General features: G+C 34.2%; 1 protein-coding gene and 1 pseudogene across 1 annotated transcript; both read left to right on the top strand.

The window, feature by feature from the left end:
* The first annotated feature begins 2,846 nt into the window (after window positions 1-2,846).
* LOC140984160 (uncharacterized) lies at window positions 2,847-6,294 on the top strand (annotated as a pseudogene).
* A 3,601-nt stretch (window positions 6,295-9,895) lies between these two features.
* LOC140983788 (RNA polymerase sigma factor sigC) lies at window positions 9,896-13,739 on the top strand. The gene is made up of 7 exons (XM_073450923.1): window positions 9,896-10,095; window positions 11,182-11,327; window positions 11,511-11,993; window positions 12,079-12,309; window positions 12,753-12,893; window positions 13,001-13,201; window positions 13,303-13,739. The coding sequence occupies exons 1-7, from the start codon at window positions 10,014-10,016 to the stop codon at window positions 13,585-13,587; spliced, it is 1,569 nt and encodes a 522-aa protein (XP_073307024.1). The 5' UTR covers window positions 9,896-10,013; the 3' UTR covers window positions 13,588-13,739.
* Window positions 13,740-16,322: the final 2,583 nt, after the last annotated feature.

Raw genomic sequence — 16,322 nt, 5'->3', positions numbered from 1 at the left:
AAAAGTTATTTATCATATCTATAGCAGTTACTTGAGAAAAAATATGTAAAAAAAATGATGAGATATAATCAGATCAAGTTTAATATATGATGTTATATAAAAAGTAGTTTTCTAATAGACTCGTGTAAACTAGTATCATCAATAGATAATATAGACTATTGGATCAAGGGGTGTAGTCTGAAAATTTTTTCATCATGAGCTATTTGATTGATAAAAAAAATAAAATAGTATAAACTAAATATTAAAAATTTAAAATATGATAAAATACTAATTTATAATTAAAAAAACACTTATCAAATATTTAATGGTAACTGCAAATATTACATAGTAACACGAATAAGATATAAACTACTGAAATTGTGCTCTGCGATTTTTCATAAAATAGAATTCATCAATTATTGAATCAGTGTCGATCTTTGTAGATAATCATAGAATATGTCAAGAACTCTTCTTTCATCTTAATTTCTGAGAGAAGTTTTAAGAAGTTTCATAACTGAGAATGATCGTTCTGTTGTTGCAGTAGAAATAGGAAGCGTTAAAACAAGACGAATCAATCTTTCAATTAAATGATAACGTTGTGTCCTTTCATTCTCTACTAATCGTCGACATAATTCAGAAATGATAGAGATATTTTGAAACCTTTCATGATGAATTATATCAAACTTATAATGTTCCAACTGACTTCTCAAATAATGTAGTTCTTGCCCATTGAAATCACTGGGATAGAATTTTCATGCAAGGTTGTAAATATCATCAACATTAAATAACTTAAAATTGTCTCGAGGTTCCAAAGCAGAGCTAAGTCTGAGAAGTTCTACAGCTCCATCATTGAATATGTTATTGAGTTCTTCAACTTGAAAATCTATTGCAACATGCAATACATTCAAACGATAATGATGCTCAAATGTAATAAAATTTCTTTGATGGCACGAATTTCCTGTAGCAGATCTATAACAAGCAATCATATCTGGTATCTCAATTTCATTATTTTCACAAATTGATTGTACGATCGTTAGAAAATTGTTAGAAGAATATCAAACCTTCTGCTCTCAAAGTATGAAGTAAAGCTTTTGTGGTTGAAACAAAATCCATTGCATTTAAAGTGTCTAAATACTTTTCTTGCAAAGCTCCACAAAGCAAATCGGTTATCCCCATAATCTTGTGCATCAAATATAATATAAATACGAAATCACATGATCTCAATGCAATCAAAGAACTTGTAGCTTCCCCCAGTATAGAATTCAAAAATGCTTCTTCCACCATGTACTCAAGCACAATAATCACATAGTTGTACATATTTATCATACTGCAAATCGACTCAAAATGAGAACTCCAACGAGTCTTGCTAGCTCGCTGCAAAATTCCAGTCTGATTAAGGCCAGTATTTGTCTCGCGAATACTAGTTGCTATCATATCTGCAATTTAAATAGCTTGGGCATATTGTAACTCAGTCTAACGTTTTGGAGATACCTTAATGAGATTACAAATGGAAATTAAATTTGAAAAAAATAGCCAAATATAACTCTCTTTTTTAGCAGCAGCTACCAACGCTAACTAAAGTCTATGTGCAAAACAATGAACATAATATGCTTGTGGAGAATCTTTCAGAAAAAGAGCTAGCAGTCTGTTCCATGAGCCACACATATTGCTAGCTCCATCGTATCCTTGACCCCGAATTTCTTTGATATACAACTCATGTCGACCAAGCACATTAAAAATTTGTTTTTTTAGTGTCATCGCAGTGGTATCAACAACATGAACAATATCAAAAAAACGCTCTAATAAGAAACTTCACGATCAACAAATCTCAACACAATAGTCATTTGCTCTTTGTTTGATATGTCTTTAGCCTCATCAACCAAAAGACAAAATTTTGCACTCCCAAGCTCGTCACGTATTTTTTTCTCACTCTCTCGGCAAGAATATGCAAAATATCCTTTTGAATGTCTGGTGATGTATATTTTGCATTTTTTGATGCTTTTTCTAAAAAATTATTATTAATATTAACATTCATNAGTGTGAAATCGCGTGTAAGAAATTTCCTTCCATATGCAAAGAATGCATAATACGACCCGTTATTTAATTAATCTACCCCAGACATGCATTAAATGTTTTATGTTGACTATACTTTGCCGACAATTATTACGTTAGTTTGAGAGTTTACACAATGTTTATCGAAAGATATTAGATACGAGTTCCAAACGTCGGAGAAAAAAAAAAGATTGATTACTGGTTTAGATAGAGTGGACGTGAAACTAGTTTGCATTTAATCACAATGCACATTATAATATTCTTGCATTCATTGGAAGTACCGAACTCAACAATAATTAAAATTTCAATTTCTATATATTAATTAGATTAAAACAGACTGGATTAAACTCGCCAAATTAAATTAAATACAATCCTTGATGAAACTGTAAGAACTCCGCCGAACTTAGGACTAGTCGGGTTTTATGGCTAAATTCCATGCTACCCTAAGGGCCTGTTTGGTATGAATGATTGAAGTAAGATTATGGGTTAATCACATGTTTGTTTGGTTTTTGGGACAAAGACAGATAACATTGGGCCCGTGAATAAATCTATGTGGAGTGGGGAAAATCCATCCCTAGAGGCCCAAGTATTATTAATCTCAATGTGTACAGTTAATCTGACAGAACAAAAAAATTACCTTTTTCACCTTTGTCCTACCAATAAAACTCATCTCCTCTCATTTTTTCAATACAGCCGACCCAAAAAAAAAGGAAAACGGAAGAGAGAAGAAATTGTGTCCAAGTTTTGCGATTCGCGTTTCGGTCGTCAGTGTGAAACGGAGATTTGATCTTATATTTGTTGAAGGTAAAAATCAGTTTCTTCGCCTGCCGTTTCATCTTGGTAGTGAAAAACATATTTTTTAATTTTTTTTTTCTTACTATTTTTGGTGTGAATGTCTTCTTTATAAAGTTTTGCCTTGAAATTTTGTTTCATGAACTGTACCTGAATCAAATACTATCGATATGCATATTTTATTTGAAAATTATTTGAGATGCATAGTATTTGCTTAAATAAATACTTACGATAAACAAATGCCTTCAAACAAAATATGTTCTTATCACGGTTGTTGAGGGCTTATATTCATTCATCAAGATGGGAAATTATGATATGATTTGAGCCCTTTTCTGTATTTATGATGCTTGAACCGTTAATCCAAGAAAGAAATATTGTTTTAGTCATGTAAAATCTTAAATTTCAGACCATGAACACCATGTTGTTTCTGTGACTGAATGAACATTGTGTACTGCATTTTACTCTTTTATATTGTTGTACTAAAGCTTAATTTGTTGTCATTTCTTGAGATAAGATAGCAAGATGGATGTTAGACGTAGAAACATTGTGCTTTTTGTGTTGCTGCATCAAATGTTGTGCCGCTCTTTTCTGCTTTTATGTCTTTTAATACGACATCGGAATGGATTACGCGCAAAGCAACGTCGTGCCCCTCGTAGAAAACCAGGCTCGTACACCATGACAACACGAATTACTGCACAATTGAGCCATTTGCATAGGATTATCGAATTAGGTGATGTTCAATGTGTCGTAAACTTGAGAATGAATCGGAATGCATTTTCCCGATTGTGTTACTTGGTCAGTACCATTGGAGGGTTGGTAGAATCGAGATACATACTAATTGAAGAGAAGAGGCCATGTTTCTGTCTATCTTGGGTCATCATAAGAAAAATCGAGTGATTGGTCATGATTATCGACGTAGTGGACATACCATCAGCACACATTTCCATGAAGTTATGCTCTCTATTCTCAAATTACATCCGATATTGTTAGTAAAGCCTACCCCTGTGGATGATAATTGCAGTAACGAAAGTTGGAAATGATTCAAGGTAATATATCGATTCTTTAATTTGTTTAACGCAAAATATGCTCTTTTAATGTTAGTTTATTTCTCTTTCAATTACAGTTGACTGAAAATTTAAATATGCATTTTAATTTGTTTTAGGGGTGTCTTGGTGCTTTGGATGATACATTTATCACTGTACATGTATCAACAAGAGATAAGGCCAAGTATCGAACCAGAAAAGGTAATATTGCGGTTAATGTTTTGGGGGTTTGTGATCGTAATATGAACTTTATCTATGCGCTTACTGGGTGGGAGGGATCCGCAGCAGATGCTAGAGTTCTAAGAGATGCATTGACTCGCGACGATTCACTGAAAGTTCCCAGAGGTGATATAATCCCTATTTTTTTTATCTTCTGTGTTGCATTAGAATAATAAAAATTTTAGAACTAGGTTTCATAAATATTTGAACCATAATATGCCCTTGTAACACAGGTTGTTATTACCTATGTGACAATGGGTACGCAAATATCGAGGGATTCTTAACTCCTTACAGGCGAGTTAGATATCATAGGGATGCTTGGGGAAACCGTGCACTCGGACCACAAAATTACAAGGAGCTTTTCAATTGGAGGCATTCTCAAGCTCGCAACGTTATTGAAAGAGCCTTTGAGTTGTTGAAAAAGAGATGGGCTATCCTTCGTAGTCCATCATTCTACCCGCTGAAAACACAAAACAGAATTGTAATGGCTTGCATTCTATTACACAACTTCATTCGCTCACAGATGTCAACTGATCCTATGGAAGAAGTCGATGAGGATGTTGGTAGTCCAGGTCATGACACCGATGATGATATCATTACTAGTTTTGAGTCCTCCGGTGAATGGGATACTTGGAGAGAGAACTTTGCATTGTCAATGTGGAGCAACTAATAATAATTAATGGAATGTTGTATTTCAAACTTTAGTGATATTACTCTGCAAGAAATATATTACTGTCTTTTGTGGATTCTTTTGTTACGCGCTTTAATTTGTGATTGAAATTTATTTCACATTATGTATTTATGCATCTAATACACGATAATTTTGTTATTATGTTTCCTTCAAATTGGTATGTCATGTGCTGATTTATTTTTAACATGGTTGACATAGCTCTTTTTGTTAGCACGTGTTTAGGTTATGGACAGTGGCGCAACTGCAGGGAGTGTGGTTGGGAAAGGAATCAAAGCTGACAAAACGCGACGTACTTGGAGCGCACATGAAGAAGAAGTTTTAATTGAAGCCTTAAAAGACGTTATCAGTAAGGGATGGAAAAGTGAGAATGGATTCAAAGCTGGGTACTTAACTTTATTGGAGAATTATATGCGTGCAGCACTTCCAGGGACAAACTTACGTGGAAACCCACATATTAACTCCAAAATACATGTGTGGAAGAAAACACATGATATTTTGTTGATTATATTAAGCAAAAGTGGAGTTGGGTGGAATGATAATGACAAAACCATTGAAGCTACGGACGAGACATGGGAAGCAATAATTAACGTATTTTTTTTATAATCAAACTCATTGATTTTAATAGTACCATGTATTTAATTTCGCCTTTACCTCTTGTAGGCAGACCCAAGCGCACGACCCATGAGATCGAAGCAGTGAAATCATTACCATGATTGGTGTGAAATTTTTGGAAATGACCGAGCAACAGGTGAACAAGCAGAGACCTTTGCAGCAGCTGTCCACGATGTCCTCAACATGAATTATGAGGTAATTCATGACACAGTTGCGTTCACAAATGATATATTTAATGTTGGGGAAGAGGGTCACGAGTCAGTATCTGTAACACACACCCCTTCCTCGAAACCAAGTGTAGTAGTCACATCCAAGAATAAGAAACGTAAACCAGTGAATGCCGATGACAACGCTATAGTTGAAGCCATTAACCATCTCGCTGACATAACAAAAGACACAATGAAAGATTTGATCAAACAGCTAGCAACGGAGGAAAAGATAGCCAATGCTGACGAGAAGGTGTTGGATACGTTGCAGGGAATACCAGAGCTTGCAGAAGACGAGAAAGTACATGTTGCTGAGTTGGTTGACAACCATGCCAAGTTGTCACTGTTCTTGCGCCTTGGTGACAAAGGCAAGCTAAGTTTAGCAAAGAGGCTTCTGGGTGGAGATTAATGGATTGGATTAGTGAAACTGTATTTTCGTTGGTAAGATGTATTTTTGGAAGTTTGGTATCTTTTTGGTTGCTAAGCCTAGCCAACAGGGCAGTGTAATTGTTTATATGCCTTTTTGGATTCCTTATGTATGTAAGGCATGATATATTTTGAACTTTAGTATTTGTTTTGGTTGAATGCTATGGTGTAATTACTACTATGATAATTTTGATAATTACTGATTTTAGGTGGATATGTTTTGGGTTTGTAGGTGATGAATCGTAATATAATAACTGTGATGAAAATTGTCTATGTGATGAAAATGTAATATAGGTGGATATGTTTTGTCAAACTGTAATATATGTGATGAAACTATGATATTAGGTGGGTTTGTTTTGTCAAAGTTTTTGATTTTGGGTTTGTAGGTGATGAAACTGTAATATACATATATATAATCCAACAATTGTAACCATAAAATAAAGCATAGTTACATACATAACTGGCAACTTGTCTACGGAAACATTAGCTTCATAACCGAAGAAGTCGTTTTGAAAACATGTGCAACGTTTCAGGAAGAAGTCGTTTAGAAAACATGTGCAACATTTCACGAAGTTTGCTGGAAGAAAGAAGACAAACATCAAGTAGCAAATGTATTGAAATCTTTAATAAACTTGATTCATATTTTGCAAAACACATTAATTAAGCACATATAAGAACCATTTAGTTAAGCTACAGAGTAGATAGCAGAGACAATACATAGTCTACTAGTCTTTGCCACTACAGGATCCACTGCAAATATATAGCTTAATACAACAGACAAAAGCTTCAAAAGGGTGGCAAACAAGACTTCAAAACATAGGGACCATAGAAAACTATTCATCCACTGGATTCATCCGAGGTTTTAATTATAATAACCGACGGTGGGTCATCGTAGATTAATTTGCGCTTCTTATTGCCGCCTTTGAAACGAACACATGTACCATTGTTGTTGGTTTTCGTAGGCTCCGCAGGTGCTTGGGTGTTTGCCAACTTCATTTTCTTGTGACAGTTTGTGTTCATAGTACTTGGAGATAATTCTTCCACAGCTTTACTCTTGTTTGATGCCTTGATAGGTTGTAAGTTGACATTGCTCTCTTCATCCGAGCACAAATCTATAACTGGCAATTTGTATTTGCTTGTTACAGTATCTTCATAACCTAATTTGCAGCTTACAGACATTATGTTTGGACGTAATTATCATATGACTCCAGGAAGAGGAATGAAAGACAACTTACAATGTGTACAAAATTTAGATGTTGTATTTAAAGAGTCAAACATTTCATATTGATATTTTGACATTGTAGGTTATGTAGGTCAACACCTAAAGACAATGGAAGATGAGAATTATTAAATGTGATGGTGGAAGGTGTAGCTGTCAAACATTTATCACAAAAACATAGTCACATCCTAATTTTTTTTTTTGCTTTTTTAGTTATAGAAGAGCATTTCCAATTTAAAAGGCATGATTTACGGATCAAATGCATTTCTGGAATGAATGCATTTCCGGATTGAATGAAGTCACATGGTCACATTTTGATTACGCAAGTAAATGGAACTCACACATTGCAGTAAAAATGAAATACATGTAACATGCTTGAAGACAAATATATTTAGATGGATTTCAATTTTTAGATTTCGAATATTACAAAATAACTTGTCCAAAAGTCAGAAAACACTGTCAAGTTTTAACAAATACTACATTTCACATTCTAATCACAATAAACACTACCAATATGAGCAAAAGGGATAGAAAGAAGCAAGTGAACCCAAAGCAACAACATATTGCCTCTATGGAGATCGATGACCGTTTCAGTGACTCGCTGCGATGTATGTTGGACTTTTCCATTGTACCATTGTCGGGGTGACTGCAATTTTTTGTTGCATATTCTATTTCCTTGTCGCACACATCAATATCCTGCATGGAAGGAGATGAAGAACTCGATGCCGTACCAGTCTTCACGTTCCTTCTAACAAACGATTGACTTGTTATAGTACTTGAATCATGGTCAGAAGCTGACCATGTTTGTTTGGTTGATGTGAAAACATTACCATGGTACTCATCATACCAATAGAATTTGTTCGGATGTGTAAGGGAAGCAGGGCAGATGTAGTAATACTTGCCTGGACGTGTTGAGAATTCCCCAGCCTTTCGTAGCAACATAGACCCTTGACCGGACTGGCATGTTGGTGCTACATTTGTTTTCATTGCACCTATCAGAACGTGATTGTTGAACACTATTAAAATTAGTGGCATAAGCAAATAAATTTTAGTGTGAAATACAAAAAAATTTAATATTACATGACATCTAAAATTCTGTGTAAAACTCGAGCGAAGATTTAAACAATGTAATGACAATATAACAAAAAAAATGGATGTCATATACTCTTTCATTGTCATCTCAATTTCAAAACTCTGAAAACCAAAACAAATATGAGTATGAGGTAAATAAAATGATCAGTACTAACTTTGAATGAGTTAGTCCTGTACGAAGTAACAATGACAATCCAACAAGGAATTCAACATTTTTTTGGACAATTTGTACAGAGAAATTCTGCACATAACTCATTTTTTCTCAACATCACAATATGCAAATTCTAGAACATGAAAATAGAAAACAGATAAGGTTATGTGAGTATCTTTCAAGATAAAAAAATCCATGAATAAATATAAACATCATTTTAACCCAAAAAAAATTAGCGTCATCACAATACGTACAACATGTGTTTCTGAAAAAATTATTATGTGGAACTATAAGTTTAACAATTCAAACTTCCACCCAACACTAAAACTTATAATGGTTCATCAAGGCAAACCTAATATTTATTTTCGAAATCCACAGTAGATCTGGTGCTTTATGAACGAGAAAACAAAATAAAACTGAAAAAATGGTATTACCCATGCCAATTGTGTCGTTGATGGGAATGGTTTTTGGTGGGAAAGATGTGGTGAGAGCTTCGAAGGAGTAAGTAAACAAGAATGGAAGAGAAGTAGGGGAAAAATTTAGTGAGAGCTTCAACGGTGGGTAAGTCTGAATAGAAGAGTTATAGGGATTCCAACTTCAAGATTTTTTTTTTAATTTAAAAATTTAGATTTAAATAAGGGCAAATTAGGTATTTCAACAGATATTCTTTATTTGTACAATTATTTATCAAATACACCAAACATCATAAAATTTATCAAATTTTCGTAATCATTTACACCAAACACAATAAAAAAATTTTTGGTATTTTAATTATCATTCAAATTGTCATCAATTTAGCAATCCATAGTTTATCATGTCCCAGCAACCAAACTGGCCCTTAATATAATTATCACTTCCAATAGATTTTGTTAAAAAAAAACTAGCAAAAGTTCATTAAATCGTTCAATAAAGCCAAATATAATTAAGTATACCTATGTTACTTTGATTTGATTGGATTAGAGCACATGAAATCTCTTGTTAGTATTTTTTTTGTTATGAAATATCATAGAATTCACGAAATCAATTTTATATAAATGTTAAATATAATCGTTCTTTTTTTTTTTTTTAAATGATATAGTTATCATTTTGATTATAAGTTTTAAAATAAGTCTATAATGAGATGATCTAATGGATTTTTTTAATTATAATTATAATAATAAATAATATTTTTAATATAAAAATAATATTTTAATAGATTATTTAAATAGAATATTCATGTCACTGCATAATCGTTGTGAAAATTGTAATACATAAGATGCGCAAATCCTCCTATCATTACGTAGAAAGTTAACAAAATATCGGTTTAATTATGAACTTGATTCTTTTAATTTTGAGGTCGACTTTAAAATATGATATGCTTTGGTGTTCGTTAAAAATATCTATTTCGATGTGCGTGTGTTCAAGAATTTCAAGATAAAAAAAAAGGGATGATGTGAAACAGGTGGACGAGAGATGACAAACATACTCCACCACTCTTTTGATCTCACCAATATATCTTCATAATTTTCCTACACCCATTTCTAATCCGTAAATGGGTTTCAGGCTCAACCTCAAATGGGGTGGTCTCTCCGTTCAATCCCCTCTGTCTTCATCGTTTCCTTCTTCATATCCATGTGAGCATTCACTTTTCTTGATGCTTGATTAATGTTTTACTCGAGTATTCCTAGCTATTTGGATTAATGGGCTTGTTTGATCTTTATCATTCAGTTGGTTCCTAGAAATTCATAGGATTAATGGTGCACTTCTAACTTGGAGTTTGTGCAGATGCTTAGCTTTAGTATGATAGCTTTCAAACACTAAATCTTGGTTATTCCTGGTCTGCGAATGCCGTCTTTTAAGCTTATTTTACTTGCTGTAGGGATGGCTGGGTGAAATGTTGGAATAATTTCAATTTGTGAATTAAAATTCAAGTATTTTATTTTAGATGATTTATTAACTTAACACATCTAACCATTAATCGGTTTCAAAACTTGAAGTAAATAACTCATCTAACAATTAATCGGTTTCAAAACTTAAATTAAATACAATTGATTTATGTAAACTTTTGAAACTCATGGGTGGACTTAACTGTATATATGCATGTCTTATTCTTTTGAGAGTAATAGACAAAAACAAAAGGTTCTTCATTCCAGTATCTTGTTTCTTTTGTTTTATTTTTAAGGATGATTACGATCGAGTCTATTTTCTTTTTGTCGCAGTAGCAAGTTTGTGTTTATTTGCTATTGGTACTACCATGGTATCGATACTCAAGACACCATCGATGATGGAACAAATCTGTTTTAAAGAAATTGACATCGGTCATCAACTTGTTGATTTTGTCATTTTCATGGTGAAGTGACAAAGTGTTTCAACTGTCAATAATTCAATACGCTGCTTATTTAGTCTAATATTTATGCAAATAACTCTAATTTCTTTTTATTTTTGAAATCAATGTTTTGTTTGTTATAAATTTCTTCCTCCCAGCATATCGGCTAACATGAATTTGATTCCAACCACTCTATACGCTGACGGATGATTATACATGCATCGTCTTAAATTTGTGAACCTGATTTTCATTATGACACCTTCCTGGTGGAAGGTTGAATCTCTATTTTATTTGTCCCGCCTCCTACTGACACAAGCATGCGATCGACCACAATCTCTGGTCATGATATTCAGAATGTGCGTTTAATACTACTGTTTCTGTTCATATTGTTTAGGTAATTCCAATCTATTGGCTAGGCTGTCCGCCGCATCCCTCATATATCGGGAAACTGAGACATTTGCTGATAATCCCCTGGCACAAGCTTGTTCTTCTTCCTCACAACTTCTGGAGAACTTTTACTCTGGAACTGGAGAAACAAAGGTACTTTCGTAATTTTTTTAACCTTGTTTGATTAATTGAATGGGGATTGTGAAAGGGATTATCAATGATATCCTCTGTCATCTTTTGGCTTCAATACTTTTGTGTTTCCTGGAGTTCCCGATTATTCGGATGGCGATTGTAAGGGGGCCTGATTTATATGGTTTACATTGCGATGATATCCAGATATTCGATAAAGAGGGAGAATCAGCATATCTTACGAGCCTTCAAGCAACCCAAACATCCTGGTTCAAGTTAATGATGAAAAATCTTGATATGTTGGAGGACATATTTGTTGACATCGACTTGGTAAGGTTGGAAGGAGATATTCTAAAGCAGTTAGAAAGGCTCGGTGCTCTAAGATATTTCCGTGCATGTCTATCCAGGACCCTCCAGTCCGTACCTGCCAAGCTTGCTGAAGAACCTAGTTTAAATGATCCGGTGACTGGCTACTCAAGCACACTGAATTTTTCTACTGGAAGAAAAGAACTGAGAAAATTAAGGAGTAAACGAGTATTGGAAAAGGAAAATGGCAGTTCCATGCAAGAATTTGGCTTGAAAACTGTTTCAAATAATATTAAACCTCCTAAATTAATAAGACAAGCGAGGACAAGAAATAAAAGACAGAAGGTCACTAGGAATGAGGCAGAATTGTCTAGTAGCGTTAAGGTTGTTTTGCAGCTTTGTCACAATAACTTATCTTTGCCAGATAAAAAAAAAGCCCATCTTTACTGTTGTTATTGTAACACAACAGTTGGTTGCAGAATTGGAAAAAATCAGGTTGATACTGGAGGAAAAAACCGGCGAAGTTCCTACCTTGAGTAGCTGGGCTGAAGCCACTGGAGTTAAAAAGAAAGAGTTGCTGCATCGTTTGCATTATGGTTGGCATTGCATGGACGAGCTTGTAAAAAGTACACGTTCCTTGGTTTTGTTTATTGCAAGAAACTATCGGGGACTTGGAGTTTCATTTGATGTTCTGATTCAGGTTTGTCAACTGAATGATATTATATTGCATTTTTTTTCTCCAAGAGGAAGTATTGTTCTTACTGTATTTTCAAGCCTTCTGTTAGTATGTTCAAGTAACAAAATTCTATGTTTCTATACTTATAACACACCTACAAATTAAGACCCTGAGTTCCATGATATGTTTTTACTCAGTGAGAAAATGTGTGCCCTGCTATTGGATGAGTTAGCTTCACCTTAAAGAGTATAGTTTGTGCAGAATTTTGAGTTCTGCTCTGTCCCCGTCTTTCAAGGAAGTTGTTCTTATTGACTGGCAATGAATGCAATTCTTCATTTACTTGCGTATTATATATCCGTGACGACAAATTGAGAGATTTGGTGAGGCACATGATCAGGAGTAAATTTTCATGCTAATCGTCTTCATTTCTTGTCTGACTATTAATTTGCCTGTCGCGATTTCTACAGGCAGGAAATTTAGGTGTCTTGCAAGGTGCTGAAAGGTTCGACCAATCAAGAGGGTTCAAATTTTCAACGTATGTCCAGTCTTGGATAAGGAAATCTATCTCAACATTGATAGCAAGACATGCTAGAGGGATAAGAATTCCTGTATGCCTTTTCTTTTCTGTTATATATGGACGATTTTCCATTCCATTTTATTCATAAATTTTCAAACAAAAGAAGGAAACTTTTCCTGTTCTTGCTGTTATCTGCAGTGCTCATTAAGCAAAGGGATAAATCAAATACAGAAGGCACGAAAATACCTTAGCATCAGCAATGGGAATCATCCTGATGATCAAGAAATTGCCAAGTTCACTGGCCTATCTTTAGCTAAAATTAAGTCTGCTAGTGAATGCCTTAGGGTTGTGGGATCCATCGATCAGAAACTCGGAGAGGGAATCGGTATCAAATATCTGGTGAGATACTGCTTTAGATTTGTAGCTAACCATTTATATCATCACAACAACTTCCACTATTTTCTGGTTTATTAATATTGCGTTTTGGAACTTTTTTGCAGGAAGCTACGCCGGATACATCAATAGCAAATCTAGAAGAGGCTGTGATAAGGCAACATATGGTGAAGGATTTGTACACTCTTGTGAATGGCTTGGAACCAAGAGAGATTCAAGTGTTAATGCTGAGATTTGGGCTAAAAAATTGTCAACCAAGGTCGCTGGCAGAAATCGGGGTGCTGTTTGGTGTTAGCAAAGAGTGGATAAGAAAAATAGAGAGGGGAGCTTTGACAAAATTAAGGAATGAGGATTGTCTCAAAATTTTGCGTCATTATGCATGTATGCAGTAAGTGATTAGAGGCTTGGTTTTCATTTTGAGCAATATCCCCTTGTCGCAACAATCTCCAATATATATTTGATGGTTTCAAATGCAAAACAGAAAAGAACATAAACCAAATTGGTACCATGATTAATTTTGATTCTTTCTTGCTAGTTTTTATTATTCATCTTCTTATATGATAGATTTTACCGTATTTCAAGACTACATATCATTCATGAGTCCACCATATATATATATGTGTGTAACTACTATGGGCCATTAGGCTGAACCAACATGGGCCTCGGCCCATATCCATGCACCCCTTATCGGTCATGGGTCACAAGACATCTGAATGTAAGAAGCCAAAGAGAAACTGAGAGGTGAATGTGATGGAGAACATATCTCAAGATGTTTCAAACATAAATCTGTGTGCTGTAATATCTGAAATTAATATGGTGGGTTCAAACCCAATGGACTGGTGGATCGACACTGATGACACTCGCCATGTTTTCTCTAACAAGAAAATGTTTGCAAACCTTGAGGAATCCGAGAATGGGGAAAAATTGTTCATGATAAATTCCCCTACTTCTAATATCAAGGGTCAATGAAAGGTTGTTCTAAAGATGATTTCTGGAAAAGAGCTGACTCTTAACAATGTGTTGTATGTGCCAAACATCCGTAAGAACTTGGTGTCTGGGTCGCTTCTTAACAAGCATAGTTTCCGCATTGTCTTTAAGTCAGAAGAGGTTGTTTTGTCAAAAATGGAATGTTTGTAGGCAAATGCTATGTTAGCAATGGTTTGTTCAAATTCAACGTAATAGTTATTAAGCCTGTGATTAATAAAGTTAATACTTTTGCTTACTTTCTTGAGCCTTTTTGTTTGTGGCAAAGTAGACTTTGACATGTTAATTATAATACAATTCGTCGACTAATTAACATGAAAAACATTCTTGCATTCCAAATTGATAAACAACACAAATGCGAAACTTGTGTTGAGGCAAAACTAACAAAATCATCTTTTCGAACAATTGAAAGAAATATCGAACCACTTTATCTAATTCGCAGTGATGTATGTGATTTAAAAGGTGTGCAAACACATGGTGAAAATTAATACTTTATTACTTTTGTTGACGATAACACAAAATTTTGTTATGTGTATCTTCTTAAATGTAATGATAAAGCAATTGAAAAATTTGTCCACTACAAAAGTGAAGTTGAAAACCAACTTAACAAGAAAATTAAGGTGTTAAGAAGTGATCGTGGAGGTGAATATGAATCATCATTTGCTGAGTTTTGTACTCAAAATAGCATCAAACACGAAAGAACCACATCTTACTCACCTCAGCAAAATGACATTGCAGAGAGAAAGAATCGTACATTGAAAGAAATGATGAATGCATTGTTATTGAATTCTGTTTTACCTCAGAACATGTGGGGGGAAGCTATTCTAACAATAAATTACCTTTTAAATAAGGTGCCCCGAAAAAACCAAGATAAAAGTTCATATGAGTTATGGAAAGGTAGAAGTCCTTCCTATCAATACTTGCGAATGTGGGGGGTGTCTTGCCAAGGTAGTTGTACCCACTCCAAAGAAAGTAAAGATGAGACCAAAAACTCTTGATTGAATTTTCATTGGATATGCTCAAAAAAATAGCGCTTATCGTTTTCTATACACGAATCTCAAATACCTGATATTCACAAGAATACGATAATGGAATCAAGAAATGCTTCGTTCTTTGAACATATTCTCTTGTATCGAGAATAACATCTATTTGTGTGATACTTGTGATTGACGTCTTGCGAAATCTTGAAGTACACCAAATGAAAATAAAGACAGCTTTTCTAAATGGAGATTTAGAAGAGAAAATTTACATGGAACAACATGAGGGATTTTTTGTGACTGGGCAAGAAAATAAGGTTTGTAAACTGGTGAAGTCTCTATATGGCTTAAAACAAGCATCAAATCAATGACATGAAAAACTTTGATAAAGCCATGATAGAAAGTGGATTTAAATTCAATGAATGTGACAAATGTGTATGCATAAAGAATACTGAAAATAGATAAGTCATTTTATGTCTATACGTAGATGACATACTTATCATTGGTAGTAATGATAAGATGATTAAAATCCACCGATAAGTTATTGAACTCAAGATTTGATATGAAAGATTTGGGCTTAGCTGATGTGATAATTGGAATTAAAATTAATAGAACAACTGAAGGCCTAGTTCTAAGTCAGTTACATTATGTGGACAAAATACCTGAGAAATTCAATAAAGATACTCTGCATTGGCCAGAACCCTGATAGATATCAATCAACATCTATCAAAGAATCGAGGTGAGAGTATATCTCAATTAGAATAGTCTCGAGTCATTGGAAGTTTAATGTACTTAATGAGTTGTACAATACCAGACTTAGCTTATGCAGTAAGCAAATTGAGTAGATTCACGAGTAACCAAGGAGTTGAACACTAAAACGCAATTATCATATTGATAAGGTACTTAATGTACACTCGTGACCTTGGACTGCATTATACAAGATATCCTGTTGTTATTGAAGGATTCAGTGATACTAACTGGATATTTGATATGAAAAACTCAAAATCTACAAGTGGATTTATATTCACTTTAGATTACATGTAAATCTTCTAAACAGACTGTAATAGCCAGATCCACGATAGAATCTGAGTTTATAGCTATCGACAAATGTGCTGAAGAGGTTGAATGGCTCCGTCAATTCTTAGAAGATGTTCCAGGATAGGAAA

Source organism: Primulina huaijiensis, chromosome 9 (assembly GCF_012295235.1).
Source record: "Primulina huaijiensis isolate GDHJ02 chromosome 9, ASM1229523v2, whole genome shotgun sequence".
In the NCBI taxonomy this organism is placed as follows: domain Eukaryota; kingdom Viridiplantae; phylum Streptophyta; class Magnoliopsida; order Lamiales; family Gesneriaceae; genus Primulina; species Primulina huaijiensis.
The sequence above is the reverse complement of the archived record's forward strand: the minus strand, read 5'-3'. Positions and strand labels throughout refer to the sequence as shown.